This window comes from Pelobates fuscus, chromosome 5 (assembly GCF_036172605.1).
Source record: "Pelobates fuscus isolate aPelFus1 chromosome 5, aPelFus1.pri, whole genome shotgun sequence".
NCBI lineage: Eukaryota > Metazoa > Chordata > Amphibia > Anura > Pelobatidae > Pelobates > Pelobates fuscus.
The window spans coordinates 86,442,538-86,464,935 of NC_086321.1; the positions used below are offsets into that span (position 1 = coordinate 86,442,538).

Consider the following 22,398-nt stretch of genomic DNA (forward strand, 5'->3'; position numbering starts at 1 on the left):
AATGGTGCTCTCCTTTATTGCGAAATCACAAGATTCCAGTGCACTCCTTTATTGTGGAACCATAAAGCTCAAATTCACTCCTCTATTGTGGAATAATAAGGCCCGAGCGCACTCCATTATTGTTGGACAATAAGGTTCATGTTCACTCCATTATTGTTGAATCATAAAGCTTGAATTCACTCCTCTATTGTGGAATAATAAGGCCAGAGTGCACTCCATTATTGTGGGACAATAAGGATCATGTGCACTCCATTATTGTTGAATAATAAGGCCCGAGTGCACTCCATTATTGTGGAATAATAAGGCCCGAGTGCACTCCATTATTGTGGAATAATAAGGCTCGCATTCACTCCTCTATTTTGGAAACATAAGTTCCTAGCTCTCCATCATTGTGGAATCATACACTTGTGTTCTCTTCTTTATTGTGGAATAATAAGCTTCTCTCTTTTGTTCTGGATTGGCATTCCTTTACTGTTCACGTACTCTCCTTGTTATTATTTTTACCAGCACCTTTTTGTCTAGGATGCCCATTGTATCTAGGGACACATATGGCTTATAAAAAGCACAATTGCTTACTGAAGAATTTAGGCCTATGACATTTCACAGATTACCATGTCATCTAAAAAGAGATGGATATAAGGAAGGATTTTAGCTAGATTTTTTTTATACCTTTGCATGACTTATGGTCAAAACTGATCAATCTGTAGCTAGTTCCATTCTGTAGATAAAATGTTCCGAATTGTTAACAAACTGCCAAATAATTTAGTCAGTTGGCTGAACTTTCCTCACAGACTGAACAGTGACAGTTTAAATTTACCGAAAAATGCATTCTGCAGATCTCTTCCCATCTTAACAGGTCATGCAATGTGTTCCTATACTCTAAGGTCCTCAACCTTATGGAAGCCAAAGGCCACTTTGAAAATGCAGTACATGCTGCAGGCCACAAAATACACACGTACAGTAGCAATGAAAGGAATGAAAGATTCAGTTAATGAGAACAATGACATTTTTCACTAGTAATTCAATGTTAGGAACTACGTCTGATAGCTCAATGGAGTCAGTGCTCCAGGTGACAATCAGTAATTGTGTCTTGGACTTCTTTATTCTGGAAAACATCTGTTCACATCAGTATATGTTTCTGAAGAGGGAGAAGATTCTTGCTGCACGCATTCTTAAACGGACACATTTTCCCTTTGCTACATACTTTTGTTAAAATTCTAAGAGAGGCATTTCATTCTAATTTTCAGGTCTGAGTTACATTGAAGGTAATTATTTCAATGTGCAAGTCCCCTGGAGCCTCCATTAGATCAATAAAGGATTTACCAGGTTCAAGATTTTTTATTGTGCATGGAAATCTTGTAATCTATCATAGAGTATACAGATCAGCCACAACATGAAAACCACTGACAGGTGAAGTAAATAACATTGACTATTTATTTACAGTGGCACCTGTCAAGCGGTGGGATATATTAGACAGCGAAGAACAGTCAGTTCTTGAATTTCACGTGTTGGAAGCACGACAAAAAAGGCAAGAGAAAAAATCTGTGACTTTGACAAGGGCTAAATAGTAATGGCTAAATGACTGGTGCAGAGTGTCTCCAAAACGGCAGGTCTTGTGGGGTGTTCCTAGTATGCAGTGGTTAGCAACTACCATAAGTGGTTCAAGGAAGGAGAACTGGTGAACCAGCATGAAGGTCATGGAGGCCCAAGGCTCATTGATGCATTTTGGGAGTGAAGGGTAGTCCCTCTGATACAATCACACAGAAGAGCTATTGAAGCTCAAATTGCTGAAAAACATAATGGCGGCCATGATAGAAAGGTGTCAGAGCACACAGTGCGTCGCAGTTTGTGGCATATGGGGCTTGCTGCGTAACTACAGGCCAGTTAAAGTGTCCATGATGAGCCCTGTTGACGAACAAAAGTGCCTTCAATGGTGATGTAAGTGTTAGAAGACTGAACTTGATGGACGCATGTCTCTTTTAAGCCTTTGTAACTATGTAGAGCTGGAAGATGGAGCAATGGAAGAAGGTTGCCTGGTGTGATGAATCACATTTTCTTTTAGATCAGGAGGATGGCTGGGTGCGTGTGTCGTTCACCTGGGGGACAGATGGCAGCAGGATGCACTATGCAAAGAAGGCAGGCCGGCAGAGGCAGTGTTTTGGTCTTGGCAATATTCTGCTTGGAAACTTTGGTTCCTGGCATTTATGTGGATGTTACTTTTACACTTACCACCTAGAGATTGTTGCAGACTGCATGCACCCCTTCACGGCAATGGAGTTCCCTGGTGGTAGTGGCCTCTTTCAGCAGGATAATGCACATTGCCATACTGCAAAAATTGTTCAGAAATGGTTTGAGGAACATGACAAAGAATTTAACGCGTTGCCTTGGCCTCCATATTACCCAGATCTCAATCCAATTGAGTTTGTGGGATGTACTGGAACAACAAATCCATCCCATGGAGGCCCCACTTCACAAATTGCAGGACTTAAAGGATTTGCTGGCATGGTGTTGGTGCCAGATACCAAGTACACGTTCAGCAGGTGCTTTTAATGTTGTAGATGATCAGTGTATGAGATATTGCAGCCTGAGCCTCATACTGAGGACTTTATTCTGCAAACTGCAATTTCAGCATGCATTGGAAATGAGTTCAATTCTGGTCTTGAAGTTCACCCTTAAAGATTTATAACTTCATCTGAAAAGAATCAATTAATTTAAATAGAACATGCACCAGTTGATCTTTGGACTGAAGCTTTCTGGGCCACATTAAAAAGTCAAGCGGGCCACAGTGATGTGCAGGACACATGTTTAAAGGATCACTATAGTGTCAGGAAAACAAACTAGTTTTCCTGACACTATAGCATCCTTAGAACCCCCCCCACCCCACCCTCAGGGTCCCCCTCCCGCTGGGCTGAAGGGGTTAAAACCCCTTCAGCAACTTACCTTAATCCAGCGCCGGTGACCTCTCCTCCCCAGCCGACGTCAGTTCTCAATGCTTTCCTATGGACGTTCTGCACGTTGGATGCAAATTTCGCATCCAACGTTGCAGAAGCGCCTCTAGCGGCTGTCAGGAAGACAGCCACTAGAGGTTGGATAAAACCCTGCTATGTAAACATAGCAGTTTCTCTGAGCTGAAGTGGTCTGAGTGACTATAGTGTCCCTTTAACACCCCATGCTATACTCCATTTCAGAGTTCCATGTCGTTTGGCTACTGTCTGACTGACTGAAGAATGGTCTCCATGCACCCAGAGTATTCAAAAACCAAGGGCAGATTTATTAGATTTAAAAAATGTGACAGAGCATTGAGAACATTTTGCCCTGCTACGAGTTCTTTGAACACCCTGAGTGCCTGGAGACCATTCTTCTGTTTGCTTGAGCGTTGTGGGACTTCTGTTCCTGCTCCAGTGCACCCGGTGTCGATTGGAATTGAGTGTGGCTCCTCTCTTCATTTTGGTAACACGTTTGGCTACTGTTAGGCACAATGAACTATTCCTTTAGTTACTGATTTTTTTTTTTTATTTATCTTGCAATATTAAATAGACATACTTAAATAAGTTGTTTAGTGAAATTGTCCAAATTTTAAAGCCTGATTCATGTTTCCAACACACACAAAAAAAGTTATTAGCGTTTTAACTATAAAACAGCAGAGCCCAGCTATTCTCAACACACTTAAAGGAACACTGTTAGGTCAGGAACACAAACATGTATTCCTGATCCTATAGTGTTAAAATTACTATCTAGCACCCCTGCCCCTCCCTTGCTTTCCTAGATATAGTAAAATCTTACCTTTATTCCAGTCTGCTGATGCTGGCTCTGCCCCAGAGCTTCCTCCTTGGCTTACATCATCAGAAGTGATGATCTCAACCAATCACAATGTTTCCCCATGGGAAAACGTTGCATTGGCTGAGTGTCAATTCTGAAGATTTCAGCTAAGGAGGCGGGCCAGGGGGCAGAGCCAAAATGCCACCCTGGCCAAACAGCATCTCCTCATAGAGATGCATTGAATCAATATTATCATACTGACATACATTAATATACATGCACTAGGTGGTGAACCTCTACTGATAACTGAGTGTTTTAGCCTCACCCATTGCTAACAGGTGCATAAAATCCAGAATAAAGACATAAAATCTCCAACGGCTATCACTGGCAGTACAAATGGTAGCACTGAAAAGCTCAGTGGCTTTAAATGTGGCACTGTCATAAGATGCCACCTTTATCACAAATCAATTTGTGGAATGTATGCCCTACTAGACCTTCCCCAGCCAATTGTAGGTGCTATTATGTGAAGTAAAAATATCTAGGAGCAATAGCCCAGCCACAAAATAGTAGGCCATACATACTCACAGAGCGGGGTGCCGAAGCTAACAGCACATAAAAATCATCTGCTGGATCATTCACTACAGAGTTCCAAACTGCCTCTGGAATCAGCAGCAGAGGAACTTTGCATCACAAGCTTCTTGAAATGGATTTGCAGCAGCTCTGAATAGGTCTCACATTAGTATATGCAATGCCATGTGTCACTGGACTGGAGCAGTGGAAATGTGTTCTCTGTGGACTGTGGTGATGAATCACAGTTCACTATCTGACAGTCTGATGGAAGAATCTGGATGTGGCAGATGCCAGGAATAATCTACCTACCAGAATGCACAATGTCAACTGTAAAGTGTGGTGAAGGAAGGATAATAGTCTGGGGGCTATTTTTTTAGGGTTGGCACTAGGCTACAGGACACAAATATATTTCAGACCACAAGCTGCTTCCAGCAATGTGGCAATAGTTTGGGGAAGGCCCTTTCCTGTCCCAGCATGACTATGCCCCTGACAGAACAGGAAAGATCCATGAAGACATGGTTTGACGAGGAGGAACCCGAATGGCCCTGACCAAGTACATTGAACACCTTTCTGCTTGGATGAAATGGAACACTGAGAGCGAGACCTTTTCACTGCCTCATACCACAATGCTCTTTTGGCTGAATTTGCACAAATTCCCACAGATGGTACAGTGTACATATACTTTTGGTCATGTGGTGTGTGTGTGTAATCTATATACATAGTACATTTTGGCACATGCACATGATATTGCCTATATTATCCTCATATTGCACATTACACGTACTCAGAGCACTTTTATCCCTTTATACCCTCCTCTCTCCACCCCCCTTGTATCTATGCACATCACATTTGTGTCCCATATAAGTCATATGTTCAGTCTCCCCAATCCCTTACAGTTTACTCCACCAACACATTCCCCACCTGTATCTCTGCCCTTAACCCATACTAATAGTGTCATTACCGCGGAACCGACTGCATTGGCATGTCTGCATCCAACCATTCCTGAGAAAGATTTAGATAGAGAGTGGGCTGATTTCTGAATCACATGAATGTAAAACATCCTGGGAAAACCTTAAATCAAGCTGCCAAATATGACAGAAACCACTATGTGATACAAGTAGAGTGTAATCACAAATTCATTGAAAATTCAATACTATGTCGTATTCGGCAACTCTCAGCACAAAACTGATATACCCCATTACAAAAATAGATAACTGAAGCAGATGCTGTATACATGGAGTAATTTCACTGTATATAGTGCTCAGATGCTCATTTTGTCAGAGTTCCAGGTGACACAGCTCTGCGAGATTTGTAGCTGTGCTTAGGGCACAATGCACAAACCAAATTTGTTTGCAACAAACAAGTCAAATGTGCAAATTATGAATACATATTTTTGTTTCTGAGAGTGGTCCTGCATGGCTCTGCTTAGCTCAGGGAAGCTAATGGGATATGGGATTTACCTTGCAGGGAAATCCACAAGCAAGGATTTAGCCACAGGAGCCTAGTGGGACCCAGGGAAGTTGTCAAACTGTTCTCACATGGTTTAATTATTTACCCTGAGAGTGCATCATACCCAGTGGGCAGTTGGATATAGTGTTCCGAGTGTTCCTTAAAAAAAATTGTATCCCATTAATGAATATCCCTGTTTATGTGAATTCTTTCACAAATCTGAATTCCACAAAAAAAATACAAAATGTATATTGTTACTGAATTAAGAATTTTATTTAAATATTAATGTCAAATAATTATTACGCTCAACAAATGTTCATTCATATAAACAGTGCATCTATATTTATATTATTTACAAATACCAGAATTAAGAAAACAAATGTTATCAGTGCAAAAAAGAACATATAATGCCTCAGTAATACAACTCTTCAATAAACAGTACATCTTGGGTTTCTATATTAGTACAATATAGAAATATATTGCATTGTAAATAAATTAAATGTAGTATAACTATTCAAGTCAGTAGCTAAACGGCAATACTGCTAAGTTAAAAGAATGTCAATATCCTTCAAGAAATACAAATATAAAATTCTATAAGAACTGATTAAACTGCTAAATCTTTTTTTTTTGTATATTCAGCAGTGTCTTAAATAAAAGATTTTGTTTAATATAATATCTATAATTTATTTCTAAAAACTGCCTACTAATTGGAAGCCATACTTATATGGAGACTGTCAATTATCCACATCCATAGTCTTGTCTGGGAGGTCACATGGTAAAAGGCATTGTAAGGAGTTTAGGTTCAAAGAAACCAGTAAGTCAATGTTGCCCATGCATTCCTGCAGCAGACTGAGAGGATAACTCCCAGTCTGTACACATACTTCATTGCACAGAAGGCGGTCTGCCACGATCAAGCAACAAACAGCCATTAGTGAAGGAGGGTAAGAATTAAAAGCATAATCAGCCAAGCTCAGCTCTGCTATGCTTCTGGCGACAGTCAGGGTCTTGGATCCATTGGCAAGGTCCTTGTCAGAGGGTTCCCAATTGGGTAATCTCGTAAGGGTGAAGTGTTGTAGAAAGAAGTTGATAGTGGGGGCACAAAGACGAAAGTGCAACTTGAGTAAAATAATGCATTCCAGATTACAAAGTTGCTCCCGCGAGAAGGCATCACAGCACAAAGAAAGCAGTTGTTTCACACGCGGAGGTCGTGTCTCTACCTGTAAAATAAATAAATATATATGTATATCTGAAGAATTTGTAATTGATAGAAACACATCTAAAGTTCAAATTGTAAGGCTTGGGATTTTAACAAAGCAGATGTTTTCTCTTAATGAAAAGTCCACAAATATGTAATATACTCCCCTAAATAGTTTTTAAGGATAATTCACCTCAAAAACGACAAGAGAAGTAAGCATATAATCTATGAAGTGACTGGGCTTGCCAAAAGATATTAAGATAGATTACTGGAAACTCTGCTTTAGCAAACTGAATTACTATATTAAAGATAGAGTAGTGGATGCATGGATCTGGGTACCAGAAAATGGCACACAATCTAAGGCAATAACAAAACTCAAACCATAATGTAAAAAGTAGCAAGGTTCTTGCAAAATAATCTTGGGGGCATATTCACTGAATAGTGAATTAAGGTTAACCAAACAATACATTTTAAAATGTTTAAGCCAAACCAGCCAAGCTATTAAAGTACGGTAACCAAATTGGGTGTTTTTTCATACAGATCTGTCATACAGATTTTCTGACCATAATTTTGTAGTAACTAAAAATTAAATAATTGGTTACGTTCACCACAATTTAGTGGATAAATCCTCAATTTATGATTTCTACAGTAATGAGAAATGCAACTACAAAGGAGGCCAAATGTGGTATTGCTCTACTACCAATAAATAAATTATAGCCCTGGGGTAAAAGAACCAGTTATACTAATCCTTAGGTACTACTCATGCATTCAAATATTTTTGAAACAATACTTAAAATAATTTATAATTTTGTGAATAAAATAGGGGAGGGTGATCTGGAGATGTAAAAAAAAATCTTCTTAATTTAACATGAACAAGATGATAGGACATGCTTACCTGTTTGCAAGCGATGAGCAGTGAAGTGACACCTACTAACTGAAAACAATCAGCTGCCACTGGTGTGCAGGAAAGGAATCTGTCCAGAATGTTGACTGCAAGACACAACGATTCGAAGCCCAATTGCAAATGTCTGTGCACTGGAATCAGCCAGCTGATGAGTTTACAGCGAGACTCTGCCTTCAACTATTAATAAAAACATCAATCCCAAAATTAGCAAAAAGTTCAAAACAACATCCAAAACACATCAAATTATTTAAAAACACTTGAACAGCAGATTAATGGATGCTTATTTCATTGAATGATAGTAGATACCCAGCATAGCCTTTCAGAGGTAAAAATTAACATTGTAAAGAATGTTAATTTTTGGGGATGTACATTATGCTGTCTTGGAGGACAAATAAACAGAATCTTGCATAGTGGGCAGAATGCATGGATGATCAGGTCCATGCCAGCAGTGACAGATTATTTGTAATGAACTATTCTGGACACATTGATAATACACAGCTGTATCACAGCTTTCTTTTTCCATCTTTCCCCCAAATTACAAGTGAAGTATACATCCCATACAGTCTATAGGTGTGCCCTTTTATTTTACAGTATTATTACTAAATGCACTTTCAATAAAAAAATGTATTTGCCCAATATGTGTGTGAATCCCTGTCTCCAGGTATCTCACCTGTGGCTGGTTGGCCAGACAGTCTGCTGTGAGGAACTTGTCTTCCAGGCTCTTGTTGAACAGGTAGCAGTCCTCCCCATAGTCCCTGAAGTTCTGCAGGCCCAGCCTGTCTGAGGGGCAGGTGTCACCGTAATCTAGGACCCGCCTGGGTGCCTGTGTGGATGGGCTGGTGCTGGGGGTCTCATACAGGTCACACACCCCGGAGTCACAGCTCCTCAGCTCCAGGACCTGCTTCCTGTGTCTCAGGTACCTGGCTCTCTTCACCCTCCTGCCCCTGCACGGGCTGCCCTCTCCCCTGTCAGCCGGCGTCACCTCTTCATGAGCTGCCCCTTCCCTCTTCCTCTTGGTTGGGCTGACTGGGGCGGGCAGGGCCTGCTCGGGTAACCTCTCAGTGCAGGTCACCATGTCTGCACTCTGAGTTCCTAACTGCTCGAACTCCGAGCGCTCATCTGGCTGCGGGCTGCAGCCGCACAGCATTTTATATGCAGCTGCGCCGGCCGCTGATTGGCTGGGAGAGAGACAGTGGAAAAACCTCTGGATGATGACGTCAGCGTGAGAACTTTTTCCCGGCGAAAGAACCGCTTGCGAAGGGACACAGCTCCTATCACCTCCCGCTGCTGCGCCAGGCACGCGCCTGCCTGTTGCCGGGGTAACGCCCGGCCTGTGGCTCTCATCGGAGCCCGCGGCGGGAGACAGTGTGAGGCGGCCAGACTGCCTGTCTCACTGCCCCCTGGGGCTTGGCAGCCAGTGCCGCACCTGCTGGCATGGACGGGGAGAGTCCTCCTCAATGAGCTGTGTGTCCCCCTCAGGGAGAGCTCAGTCACTGCTCTCTCTGACAGAGGAGTAACATCTCTGAGTGACAGGGAATCTGGCCGGTTATTACTGGAAGTCTGAATTGCAAATAGAAATCGAAATAAACATAACTAGAATAATTTTTTTGAGTTGATCTATTTTCACTTAACATTTTAAATTCACTTTGATTTTTCCCACAATTACCCTGATATTTACAAGATTTGCTTGTTGACTGCTTTGTGGTTACCTTTGATTATTCCTTTTTCTAATTACTTTTTTGTGTGTTTTTTTATAGCATGTATATATTAACATTTTGTTTTCATAAATAAACATCTATAGTTATTCATATTTACCAAAAAAATAAAATAAGAAAGACATTTAAAAATGATAGCAATATTATTGTAGTAAGGACAGGTTCATGTTAAAGGAACACTATAGTCACCTAAATTACTTAAGCTAAATAAAGCAGTTTTAGTGTATAGATCATTCCCCTGCAATTTCACTGCTCAATTCACTGTCATTTAGGAGTTAAATCACTTTGTTTCTGTTTATGCAGCCCTAGCCACACCTCCCCTGGCTATGATTGACAGAGCCTGCATGAAAAAAAAACCTGGTTTCACTTTCAAACAGATGTAATTTACCTTAAATAATTGTATCTCAATCTCTAAATTGAACTTTAATCACATACAGGAGGCTCTTGCAGGGTCTAGAAAGCTATTAACATAGCAGGGAATAAGAAAATCTTAATTAAACAGAACTTGCAATACAGAAAGCCTAAATAGGGCTCTCTTTACAGGAAGTGTTTATGGAAGGCTGTGCAAGTCACATGCAGGGAGGTGTGACTAGGGTTCATAAACAAAGGGATTTAACTCCTAAATGGCAGAGGATTGAGCAGTGTGGCTGCAGGGGCATGTTCTATACACCAAAACTGATTCATTAAGCTAAAGCTGTTCAGGTGACTATAGTGTCCCTTTAAATTGCACTATATGGACAAATGTATTAGGACACCTGACCAGCACACCAACAGGGGATTTTATGACATTACATTCTAAATACATAAATAATATTAATATGTAGTTGGTCACCCCATTGCAGCTATAGAAGCTTCCACTCTTCTGGGAAGACTTTCCAAAGGATTTTGGAGTGTTTCTGTGGGAATTCTTGCCCATTCATCTAATTGAGCATTTGTGACATTTATGAGATCAGCATTGTCACTTTTCCATAGTTATTTTTTTTGTTTTTTGTTTTAGCTATGCATACCCATTGTACAGCACTGTGGAATTTGTTGGCATTTTATAAATAATAATAATAAGAAAGAAAAGTAGGGACTACTGGTTCTCATGGGGAGTATGATCATTGGTAATGGTAACTTTTTCACCTTTTTTTTTTTTTTTTTTTATTCTGTATTTTTCTTGTGCTTGCACTGACAACAGGCATGTGGAGCCACAACAGCATCCACCAGCATTTTCAAGACATTTTACAGTGTGGCAGGTTGATCAGCACATTTTTTTTTATAATCGTGAAAAATAACAGAATAGTGGGCAACGCTTATATACCATAACATGCTAGGACACTTAAGCATATCTAGATGCGCTTTGGGTTCATATAACAAGTTTCATCGCTATGTGTGCAAGGCAGGACAGATTTTGTCGCTTGCTGGATCCTTTGGTACAATGTTCGCTTTTAACACAAATATACGGGTTGTTGCGCAAAAATACATGTCTTTACAGGCTTAAATAGTACGAGTCTAAGTTGGTAATGTCACAAATAATGCAATAGTTAAACTTCAATAAACAGGTTACGCAGGTATGTTTAAACCAGTGGGTGCCCTGAGTGTAAGACCTGAGGTGTCTAGGTTTGGTGTATATCCCTAGTGGCGTTTAGGAGAAGGTCTGATTATAGGTTAGGATATACATACTTCAACTCGCTAGCTTAATATGTTACACTGGGAACTGAGTAGGCACAATGGGTTAAATGCTTGAATAAGAAAAAAAAATTAACACAGTGCTAGGAGACATGTCAGGCCACCAAGAGATTAGATTGCTTAGTTAAGGTAGTCCTTGTTAACTGTTGTTGGAGCAGATAGGCTATCAATACCCCTGAGTCCTGAAAGGTGATGCAGGGACTAAGAGTGATGAGAGTCATTACGTTACTGGAGATGGTCTTGCCCTATGTTAGCAGGAGTTTATTAGTCAGGCTGTCGCTCAATTCCACAGGTGGGCCACAGCAGGGAGATTAGCAAGTGAGTCCCAAAATTTCAGACCGTGGATCAGTATTCTTCCCAGCTGCTCTCCATCTCGGCTTCTTGGGTGGTCCCCGCTGTCAGGGTAGGGTCTGCGTTGTTGTGCTACTGCGGGCATTTCCACAAGGGTGCAACATGATTTCATTTGCCGCCTCCATAAACCCTGCTTCGCTGTAGGAAGCTGGTTGATTGATAGAGGGCCCTTTTCCCATGTGCTCTGTTAATTTCCTCACTTCTGGGTAAGCGTCAGGTAGGCTCCACTGGCGGCCCGTGCACATGGCTGCCTTGCGGCGGCCATCTTGATTGTCCTCGCCAGGGCGGTTGTTTAGGCTCGGGTTGGTGCGCCGGTTTATGCTCCTGCAGAACGGGATGACCGCCCGGTCCAGAGGGGCGGGGGGGGGAAGCACACCGCCGGCTGTGGACCCAGGAGAGTGGCCGTCTCTTCCCGGCTCAAGCCCCACCAGGCTCCGTGCCCCTGTCGGGTTACTGCCGGCTCCGAACCTGGTCTTGGGCGGTATCTCCGCTCACCGCAGCGGGCAGGGGTCTGTTTGTTCTTCTGTGTAGTTTGCCCGGCTCGGTGAGCCTGCAATTTGCGCCATTTTCGGGTCTCGGAGTCTCAGACGGAGCACGTCTGATACAGTCAGCGGCTAGGCCCCGCCCACCTCTCAGTTTTTTAATGTATTACATTTAATTAAACTTATTGAATTTTTAAAACAATGTATATTGATTTTTTTTTTAAAATGTAACTTTTTTATGTCTTACATTTTTTTTTATGTAGAGCAGCCATGTTGGGTCAGATTTTACCGTTGACAAACTGCTGCTCATCCTAACTTGTCTGCTTCTCCAGATTCACAAAGAGCAATCGCAACATTGCCCTGTGTGCATTTCTTAGCAGCAGCAGGCAATCCTGTCAGCATACATCACAACTCCGACATCTTACTCGCTCGTGCTGTGATTGTTGGGAACAGTTTCCTAGCGTCCCCAAAAGCAGGACGGCAGGGAACTAAGGCGGAACAGGACCCGAATATTGGCACCATAATAATGACCCAGCCGAATTCAGGATAGTTGGGAGGCATGTGTCCCTTCAGCATTTCACAGCTACATTCTTTCTATGTCCATGCTGTTTTTGATGTTTGCAACCTGCAAACCTGAACAGACGAGGACAAAATGGCAGCACCATGGATTTTAAGATCCAGGGCCAGGAAGAAATGATAACATAGTCAAGGCAAGGCGGGTGGAAGATGGGGGGGGGGGACATGACAATGTCGCTTTAACTGCTTTAGGAGCTACTATGAACTTTCCTCCTCTCCAGCGTGCCAGTGTTGCCATGTTCTTCGGCCCATGGGTGTTACACTAATGTAACATTCATCCTCCAGGGCTACCTTACTTCTACACCTTGTAAAGTGATTGGGATTGTTTGGGAAGCAATCCTCTTCCATGATGCTAACACGCTGACTTCCTTGCCAGCCCATTATCTGAGTGGCATCAGTCAATCCATTCATATGAGATTGGACTTTGATGGAGAGAAGAATAACCACCTGGACTGTTCTCCTACTCTCCACAATGACCCAGTTGTTGGCGGAGTAATAATTGATAATATACGCAGAGAAATAACTGACGGGCGTGAAAAGGACCATGCTTTTACTAAAATTTATTTAAAAGTCTATAGATTATCCCATTATTTTGAGAGCTGAATGTATAGATGATTTTTTTTCTACTTCAACTTGAAACGGTTCTGTCACCATCTGGAGTTTGCAAAGACCCCTGACATTGTCTATATGGCTGGGTGTCCAGTTGCAGTTGGATGCAGGAAAAGCTGATGCAGGTCACAGTAAAAATGTCTATTAGGATATGGTAAAGATCAGGGTCGGACTGGGGAAAAAAATTCAGCCCAGGCATTTTAAGACAGAGCAGCCCAGTTGGAGGGGGCAGTGGAAAAGAAGGGGCATACTATTTTTTTTTTTTTTTTTTTTTAATTCTTTATTTTTGTTGTGCATGTAGTTACAAACATATTTGCAGAGCCACAATAGCTATAGCAAACAATTCAAAAGGCATAGTAGTACAATTTTGTGCCATTGCGTTAATAATGCACATTTTTAACAATTATAGCAAGAAAAGAGACACAGTGCTTGGCGTTTAAAACAAAAATAGGGCCACGAAGTGCAGCATATGCACTGAGTGGCTTAGCAACAACAGTATGTCGTTCCACCCTATAGGATGGTTAGTAAATGCTAAAGTAAATGCGGGCAAGTGCACGGAGAGAAGAGTAAATATAAGAATAAAAACAGAGTAGGAATTGAACTTCTCGCTGGATGCTAATTTGGAGGCGAGTGTAGTAAGATCAAGTATATAACAAAAACAATTAGAAAATAAAATATCAATTGCCTGGTAGCCCACCCCACCCCAACATATATATCAAGATATATAAGAGTTTGACAGTGGCACTCGTCACACATTCTTTTTGTTTGTTTCTATATGTATGCAGGGTTCAACAGTTATTGCACACAGGTCATTTAGCATCTAGCAGTAATTGTTTAGCTAAACCTGACACAAAACACAGCTTACACGGTAAGGTCCTGTAGGTGCATGAAAAATATCGCCACGTGGCAGGAGCCAGTTATGGCAGATCAGGCAACCATTCTGAGCTACTTCCTATCTTATGCGTTGTAGTATGAGTTCCACAAGTGTCATCTCATTACCATACAAAGACGCCTGCCATGCCTCAACAGCAGTAGCACACTCTGTCATATCGACATGGTAACCAGTAGTAAGGTATTCGATAATTAGCACCTTTTGGTCAGTGTAGGACTAGACAGTGTTTTTCAGGCTTGCTAAATGTGTCTCAGCACACAACTGAGAGAGGGTATTCAGGCATAGAAAACCTAGTAGACTTGGTGATTGCTAGGGCAGATCAAATCATGCTGGCAACTAAGGTGTGTGTCATAGTAAAAGATGCAGCACAGAGGCATGCTAGGGGTGTCCATTAGGCAAAACCATAAACATTAATACACTGGCAAAATTAACTGTACTAAACTGTCTAACCATAAGTAAATTGGCAAGTATAAGACAGTTAGCTTAAGTATCACGAGAGTCACTTAGCCCACGCCAGCTGCTGGTATAATATTGTCCCCCAAAGTGGTGTTGTGCAGACCTGCCTGCCAGAGTGAGAGTCGACCAGTCGGTGGGTGGTTGAGGCCTGTGGGTAGTCCGTTTAGGCCTGCAGAGCGTCGCAACTGAGTACTCCGATCGGTGAGGTGCCGAGTGGCCTCTGCAGCTATTCTGTAAATTCCATGAGAGGGCCTTCTCCTGAGTCGTGATTGCTTAATGGTGGTAGACGTTCGATTGGGCGCAGGCCTCAGCCCCGAAGGGTAGGAGCGAGCGGTGGACGACACTGGGCAGGATGTGGCTTTCAAGCTGTCTCTCTTCTTCACGGGTTTCTGTGGTTTGGGGGCTGGTCGGGTGCTCCGAGGCCCACCTGCCACGTGTTTCATGCCACCGGGAGGTGGGTGCCGCCACTTGTCGGTTGTCTTCTGCTTCCCCTTAGTTTGTGCCCCTCTGTGCCACAGTTTCTGCCAGAAGTCTTTGAAGAGTGCATCCAGCCGCTGTTCGTAATTTTCCAGCAGGCCGTATGTCGTCAGCATGACAGTCGCCATCTTGGCTCTGGCTGTGTTGCAGTGCGTTGTGTCTGGATCAGGTGAGTTGCCTGGTTCCGCTTGTCGTCTTAAGGCAAAGCCTGTTAGCTTATCCGTTGAATGTGCCGGGATATCCCTCACCGGCAAGGGGGGGGAAACGGGGTCCTAAGCGCTGCAGCTTTTTCCCGCAGGACAGCTCGCGGGGAGGTCGGCTGCCTCTCCCACGCTTGCATCTGCTGGTAGGCCGCAACTCCGAGTCTGCTCCAGAGGGCCTCTCCGAGCACAGCGATCCATCCAGCTGAGTCCCGGGGCAATACAGATGCTCTGCTGCACTAAATTAGTAAGTTCGGCGTGATATGTTAGTAATAAGTCGCTTATTTGCAGGTTCCTACACGGAGCTCTGGTTTAGTGCGACCAGTCTGCTCAGTGGCCAGGCCCCGCCCCCCGGGGCATACTATTTAATCAACAATGACATGCACGCCACCTCAAAGTGAGCAAGTTAGTCTACTGTCCCTCCAGGGCATTTCATACGAAGAGCCCTGCTGAAGAGCTCTCGCACAAGAACAACACCCTGTGTTTACTTTACACGGCACAGCTATGAGTTTGCTGGTAACTTGTCTATGGTGTCCCTATAAGAGGGATACCAAAGGTCAAAAGTGGGACATGGCTAGTAAAGGGTGCATGTGTGGGGAGGCTGTCTGTGATTCTGTATGTGGTTGGGGGTCGATTGTGGGATTGGGTGTGCATACAGGCGACTGTTTGTGGTGTAGTGTGTGTACAGGAGTCTGTGGTGAAGTGTGTGTGTAAAGGAGTTTGTGGTGTACTATGTGTGGCTAGAAACTGTTATGTGTATGTGTTTTCACTGGCTGTAAAGTGTATACATCTAAGGGCTATAGTGTGAGAGAGAGAGTGTGTGTGTGTTTGTGTGTTTGTGTCTGTCTGTCTCTCTCTTTCGCTGCAGTTGTAGAAAGAGAAAAAACATGTGTGTGTATTGGTCTATGGCATGTAGTGTTTCCAGAGCGTGTGGTTTGCATATATGTGCATAGGGGCTGTTGTATGCGTGTGGGTCTATCTAGGGCTGCAAGACTGGGACGCCGCATGCAGCAATGACCGGTGGACCACCAGAGCCAGCCAGCATATTTCTCACAGGTTAGCAAATAGGTAGGAGCAATTTAAAAAATCTAAGACAATACACAAGGCGTTACATCAGGAAAGGCATTGGCAAACCTGAGAATACATCATTTGTCAAGAAAATGCTAAGTACACAAAAAGTTTACAAATTTATTATTGAGATGCAACACAGCACTGTGAGTCTCTGGAGTCATGGAGTATAGCCTTATGATATGTTTATTGTAGTGAGGGGTGTAGAGTAACGCACCCCTTTAGATGGAATAAAGGGAGTTTTTAGGGGTTAGGGGGATCCCCTACATGGGGGGGGAGGGGGGGGAATAAGAAACATCAATAGAGGTATCCTTAAATTCCATGTGTATATGTGTATAGGTAACTTGGTATAGTAATGTGTTACACAACTCAGTGAAACACAGGGGCCACAGATATTGTCACATATAGTGTCTATCGTAGGTACTTCTAACTCCTGTAGTAGTAGCCTGTCCCTCTACAATTTTGTCTCTCTGGGGTCACTCTGGTCAATTATCTCTCGTGGTCATGTAAGAGATCCAGGGTATCGGGGATGATTTTCAAGGGATTTCCTGTCCACCCACTACAGCCCCTAGCCCCCTACTACACCCCCTACTACATCCCCAAACTTTTAAATTACATTCCCGAGATTAGGCTCTGGATCTGCCCCTGCTCTGTATGCCTGTATCTGTATGACTATAAGCCTGTATCTGTATGTCTTTGTATGCCTGTGTCTCTATGAAAGTGTCCGAATGTCTCTGTGTGTGTCTGTATGACATTGAACATGTATGTGTAGATTGTATGGCTGTGTGCCTGTATCTGTTTGATTGTGTGCCTGGATATCTGTGTGACTGAGTGCCTGTATGGTTGTGTGTTGCTATATATCTATGTCTATTTCACATGGAAAAAGACTCAAAATGCACTGAGGGGAGAGAGCGACAGAAAGGGGGGCGGCAAAATGCATCTTTGCCTGTGTAGCCAAAAATCCTTGCACCGGCCCTGCTCATACTTTTCTGACTCCAAGCTCATTAACCCCTTAAGGACCAAACTTCTGGAATAAAAGGCATGACATGTCACACATGTCATGTGTCCTTAAGGGGTTAATAATAACTATTACAAAACCCCTCATTGCTAGTGCTTCCATATTTAGAATCTTGCTCATCTTGCTGTGATACTGTATGCACCTACAGCATCCTGTTTGTGTAGATTGAGAATACAAATTGATTATAAGGTAAAAAACAACACTTTAGCGAAATGGATATTTAATACTGTGATTTAAAGTTCCAATGTTTGTTTAAGGCTCCTTTTGAGAAACTACATTAGTTTTCGATCTATAAATTAAAATAATATATTTAAACTACACAAAAGCGGAGTATCTATCAATTGGAACCAAAGTTGGCTGGTTGACCAGGCTCTGAGCCAAAGGTACTGAGCCGAATCCTGATGGCCTGGTTAGCTTGTGTGGCTGTTTTAAATCATGTCAAATAAAGGAACAATCTTTCATTCATCATGATATAATCTTAATCCAGCATGCAGAACAATGCATTCACCCAATTAGGCAATCTACTTTCAAAAAACATTTCCTGGCTAATCCATGTCAGCATCATCTATGGGTTAAGCTCCTCAGCTGATTAGGACAGGCATATTTAAATTTAAATAAAGGATGGTATAAAAAGAAGTCCCCTTCCTAAAAACATCAATCAGCAAGAGCAAATATTGGATATCTCTCTCAGAAGACAGGATCAAAAGACTTCTAGAAAAAGTGTACAAGTGTAATAAAACATGACTTTATTGGGAATTCTTTCCACTACAATTGGTCTAATCAGATGAGCTCAATTCAAGAAACTGGACCAAGTCAAGAAAATTTTCTGAATCAATGTATTCATGAAGATCAAAATTGGGATCAGATTATCCTGCTCTCAGAAGAAACAAATCTATCACTACATTGGTGGATGAATTTTTTTGTGTGTAATTGTGACAATGGATGCCAGTGGGAATGGCTGGGGTGCACAGAATCCCCTAGCTCAAGGAGAATGGCCACTCCAATACTGGAATCTTCAGTCAAACATTTTGGAACTCTGTGCAGTATACAAGGCCTTGATAGCATTTAAAGATCATTTAGAGAACAAATAGATAAAAGTCAGGATAGACAATGTTATAGCAGTTGTGTATATCAACCATGAAGGTGAGATGAGGAGCAAGAAACTGATACAGGAATTAAAATCTATTATAGTCTGGACCCAATTGAATCTGGCAGATTTACTGATCCAGAATTATGTAGATTCAGGAGAATGGATACTGATTCCAGGTATTTTTTAGATGAGTACAAAATAGGAAAGACCCCAAATAGATCTCATAGCATCCTTCTAAAAAAAACAAGTCTCAAACTTTTTTTTCAAGGAGATTTGATCCGGGGGCATAGTGTCAAGATGCCCTATGCCAGTAATCGGACTTTCATCTGAGCTATGTTTTTCACCCTTTCATTTAATTCAACAGGTTCTTAGGAAGATCTGGAAGGAAGGTGTGGAGGTTTCCATTGCTGATCCAGATGTCTCTTGGGAACTAACCCTAAGGAGGAATCCTCTGTCCCATCACAATTATCCATTTCAGTTCAAGCTGATGGCTTGGAGATTGAAAAACATATACTAAAATCTAAGAGTGTATCTGATACAGTAGTAGACACCATGCTAAGGTCTAGAAAACCTACTACTTTAGCGGTTTAACCCCTTAAGGACACATGACGTGTGTGACACGTCATTATTCAATTTTATTCCAGAAGTTTGGTCCTTAAGGGGTTAAATAAATAAAAAAAATAAAAATTTTAGCGGAAAAAATAAATTAATCTAAACACTCAACTGAGAATTTCAGAGATACAATGATCAGCCACAACATTAAAACCGACAGGTGAAGTGAATAACATTGATGATATTGTTACAATGGCACCTGTCAAGGGGTGGGATATATTAAGCAGCAAGTGAACAGTAAATTGTATGTGTTGGAAGCAGTAAAAATGGGCAAACGAAAAGATCTACATGACTTTGACAAGGGTAGTGAAGTAGTAGTGAAGGGCATCCAAAGCTCACTGATGCAAGTGGGGAGCGAAGGCTAGCCCACCTGGTCCGATCACACACACAAGAGCTACTGTAGCTCAAATTGCAAAAAAAAAAAAAAAAACATAATGCTGGCCATGATAGAAAAAAAAAGTCAGAACACACAGTGCATCGCAATTTGCTGCATATGGGGCTGCGTAGCCACATAATGGTCAGAGTGCCCATGATGACCCATGTCTAGCTCCAAAAGCCACTTCAATGGGGATGTTAGCATTAGAACTGGGAACTCGACCATGGAGCAATGGAAACATTTTTTGACAATATATTTTACAATATAATTCATAATAAACTGCAATGAGAGTGCACACACCCATGCAGTAAAGCATATGTGTTCTAATGAAATATATCCCTACTATGGTAGTCTATTGTGTAAAACACCTTTCTTAGAGCCATTGTACAAAATAAATACATAACATGTTATTGCACACTCTCATATTGCACCATAATCACTACAATGAGCTGTAAAAGTTATGGTGCTTAACCCCTTCAGGACGGAGTCAATAGTGCACGTTCTGTTCAAAACAAAACGTAAACAAAAACTGGAATTTGCGCTATATGTCTGTTCACCCGTAGTTCCCCTCTTTCATATTATATGCACCCACACTTATTATATATCATTTTGTTCAAGAGAAACAGGGCTTTAATTTATCATTAGCTATTCATATATGGAACATAATTCATTATGAATAAAATGTAAAAAAAATGTGAGAAAATAAGATTTTTTAAAAAAATTTGTATTTCCGTCTGACATTTTAGCTGTGAATGTCATAATACTGTTAGGTTTTACTGCAAAAAAATGCACATATTTGTAATCAGCGATGTCTCACGAGTACAACAGTACCCCCCATTAACAGGTTTTATGGTGTTTTGGAAAGTTGCAGGGTCAAATATAGAACATTCCATTTTCAAATAGAAATTTGCCAGGTTGGTAATGTTACCTTTGAGACGGTGTGGTAGCCCAGGAATGAGAATTACCCCCATAATGGCAACAGGTGCATTGTACAGCGCTACGGAGTCTGATGGCACTATATAAATAATAAAATAAATAATAATGTATACGAATTTAAATGTCCCACGTAACTTGGGAGTGTACCTTGAAGTGCTCCATTTATGTTTGTCCTACAGTTTTAGTATAGAATAAAAATGGATTTGGCATTCTGACAATAAACACAATACTTCCTTCTGTTACTAATCACTGCTTAGTATTAAGCAATCCGTATATTGTACACATAAAAAACAAATAAAATATGTCAATTCAATTGTTTAATGAACATATCTTTAGACAGCTGGTTCTCTATACATAATTAGGAATGTCAAGTGCACTTTATAGTGTATCATATGCTGGAATCAGCAAATCATATATTGGAATCAACTTTTAGTTATAAATGAAAAACATTGAGAATAATTTTGCAAGATAAATTCAAACTATCAGAGGAAGAAGTAGCTTTGGTCAAATTACAAGGCAGGAGTGGCGGGGTGCTATCGGCACATAGAAGAAGAGTTGTTGGATGTATAGATCACCCAAATAAAGGGAAAAGCAATGTTCAAAAATGCCTTTTTTAATGTATGTAATGAATCTCTAGATGTGTTACCAGGCAGAAATGTAAACATGTATACCTACATACACACACTGATCAGCCACAGCATTAAAACCACCAGCCTAATGTAGTGTAGGTCTTCCTCGTGCTGTCAAAACAGCTCTGATGCACCAAGGCATGGATTAAACAAAAAAAAAAAGTGTCCTGTGCTTGTTTTCCTGACACTACAGCTCCCTTTGCCCTCCTATGTCAAGCCCCTCTTAGTGGAGCAGAAGAGGTGAGAAACCCCTTCTGTCACTTACCTGAGTCCAGTGCCAATGTCTCTGAGCACTGGTTCGGGCTCTGCTTCCCCTCCTCCCATGCAGACGTCAGCCGGCAGGGGAGACCTAATGCATATGCCTGGCAATGGCCGCACTCACATTAGTACTTCCCCCATAGGAAAGAATTATACAATGCTTTCCTATGGGGTTTTAGGTGATGCTGGATTTTCTAATGCATAGTGTGAGGATATCCAGCATCAGGCGACCAACAGTCGCCTACAGAACCGGGAATCAGTTGTGGTGGCTGTATGGTAAACAGGCATTAGAGGTGGAGTTAACCCACAAAGGTAATTATTGCAGTTTATTAAAAACTGCAAGAATTACATATGCAGTGTTAATGAACCTGGGAATATGCACCCGGACCACTTCAATGAGCTAAAGTGGTCTGGGTGCCTATAGTGTCCCTTTAACAGCAGACCCTTTAATACCTGCAAGTTGCGAGGTGGGTCCTCCATGGATCGAATTAGTTTTTCAAGCACATCCCACAGATGCTCAATTAGATCTGTGGAATTTGGAGGTTAATGTCGCCAATACCTTGAACTCCCCATCTCTTGCAGAAGCCAAGCAGCACAGAGTCAAAACCTCTCCCCAATGTTTCGGCACCCCACTGGCTGCCTTTCTCAAGGGTATCAGATACTGTACTATTTGGCTTCTGCAAGAGATGGTGATCTCTATATGTTAAGTATATTAGCTATGATGCATTGTACATGGTCATATATTTTCTGTTACTTTGTATTTTTTTATTGATTTATAATAAAGTGCTATTATTTTAGATTATTATTGGAGTGGGCATCCATAATTATTTTCGATTTTGAGTTTTCCAGGCATTTTTGGATTTGCATCTTGCTTAAGATTACATTATTTAAAGTGATAGATGGTACACCCTCCGTGCTAGATTAGAATTGATAACACCTTGAACTCTGTCTTGTTCCTCAAACAATTCCAGTTTAACGTAACTCCAAGACTTCTCATCTAGATTCCTGGGCAGAAGTTGCTCATATAAAACTTAATTTTTAAAAATCATACATAACAATGGATATGGCACAGTAATTTATTGAAACTTCAAGAATACATATTATA

At 41.6% G+C, this 22,398-nt stretch overlaps 1 protein-coding gene across 1 annotated transcript; it reads right to left on the reverse strand.

Annotated features, from left to right (window-relative positions):
* Positions 1-6,355: 6,355 nt before the first annotated feature.
* Positions 6,356-8,995, reverse strand: CCNO (cyclin O). Its single transcript, XM_063456898.1, has 3 exons — positions 8,548-8,995; positions 7,869-8,054; positions 6,356-6,995 (listed from the first exon to the last, which is right to left on the reverse strand). Exons 1-3 carry the CDS (start codon positions 8,950-8,952, stop codon positions 6,513-6,515), a joined length of 1,074 nt encoding a protein of 357 aa, XP_063312968.1. The 5' UTR covers positions 8,953-8,995; the 3' UTR covers positions 6,356-6,512.
* Between the last annotated feature and the right edge of the window lie 13,403 nt (positions 8,996-22,398).

Excerpts from the sequence above, each read along its gene's own strand:
- CCNO (XM_063456898.1), bottom strand. The coding sequence starts at position 8,952 with ATGGTGACCTGCACTGAGAGGTTACCCGAGCAGGCCCTGCCCGCCCCA. Across the intron at positions 8,055-8,547 it reads GTCTGGCCAACCAGCCACAG|TTGAAGGCAGAGTCTCGCTG; the intron begins GTGAGATACCTG and ends TTTTATTAATAG. Across the intron at positions 6,996-7,868 it reads TGCTCATCGCTTGCAAACAG|GTAGAGACACGACCTCCGCG; the intron begins GTAAGCATGTCC and ends TTTATTTTACAG.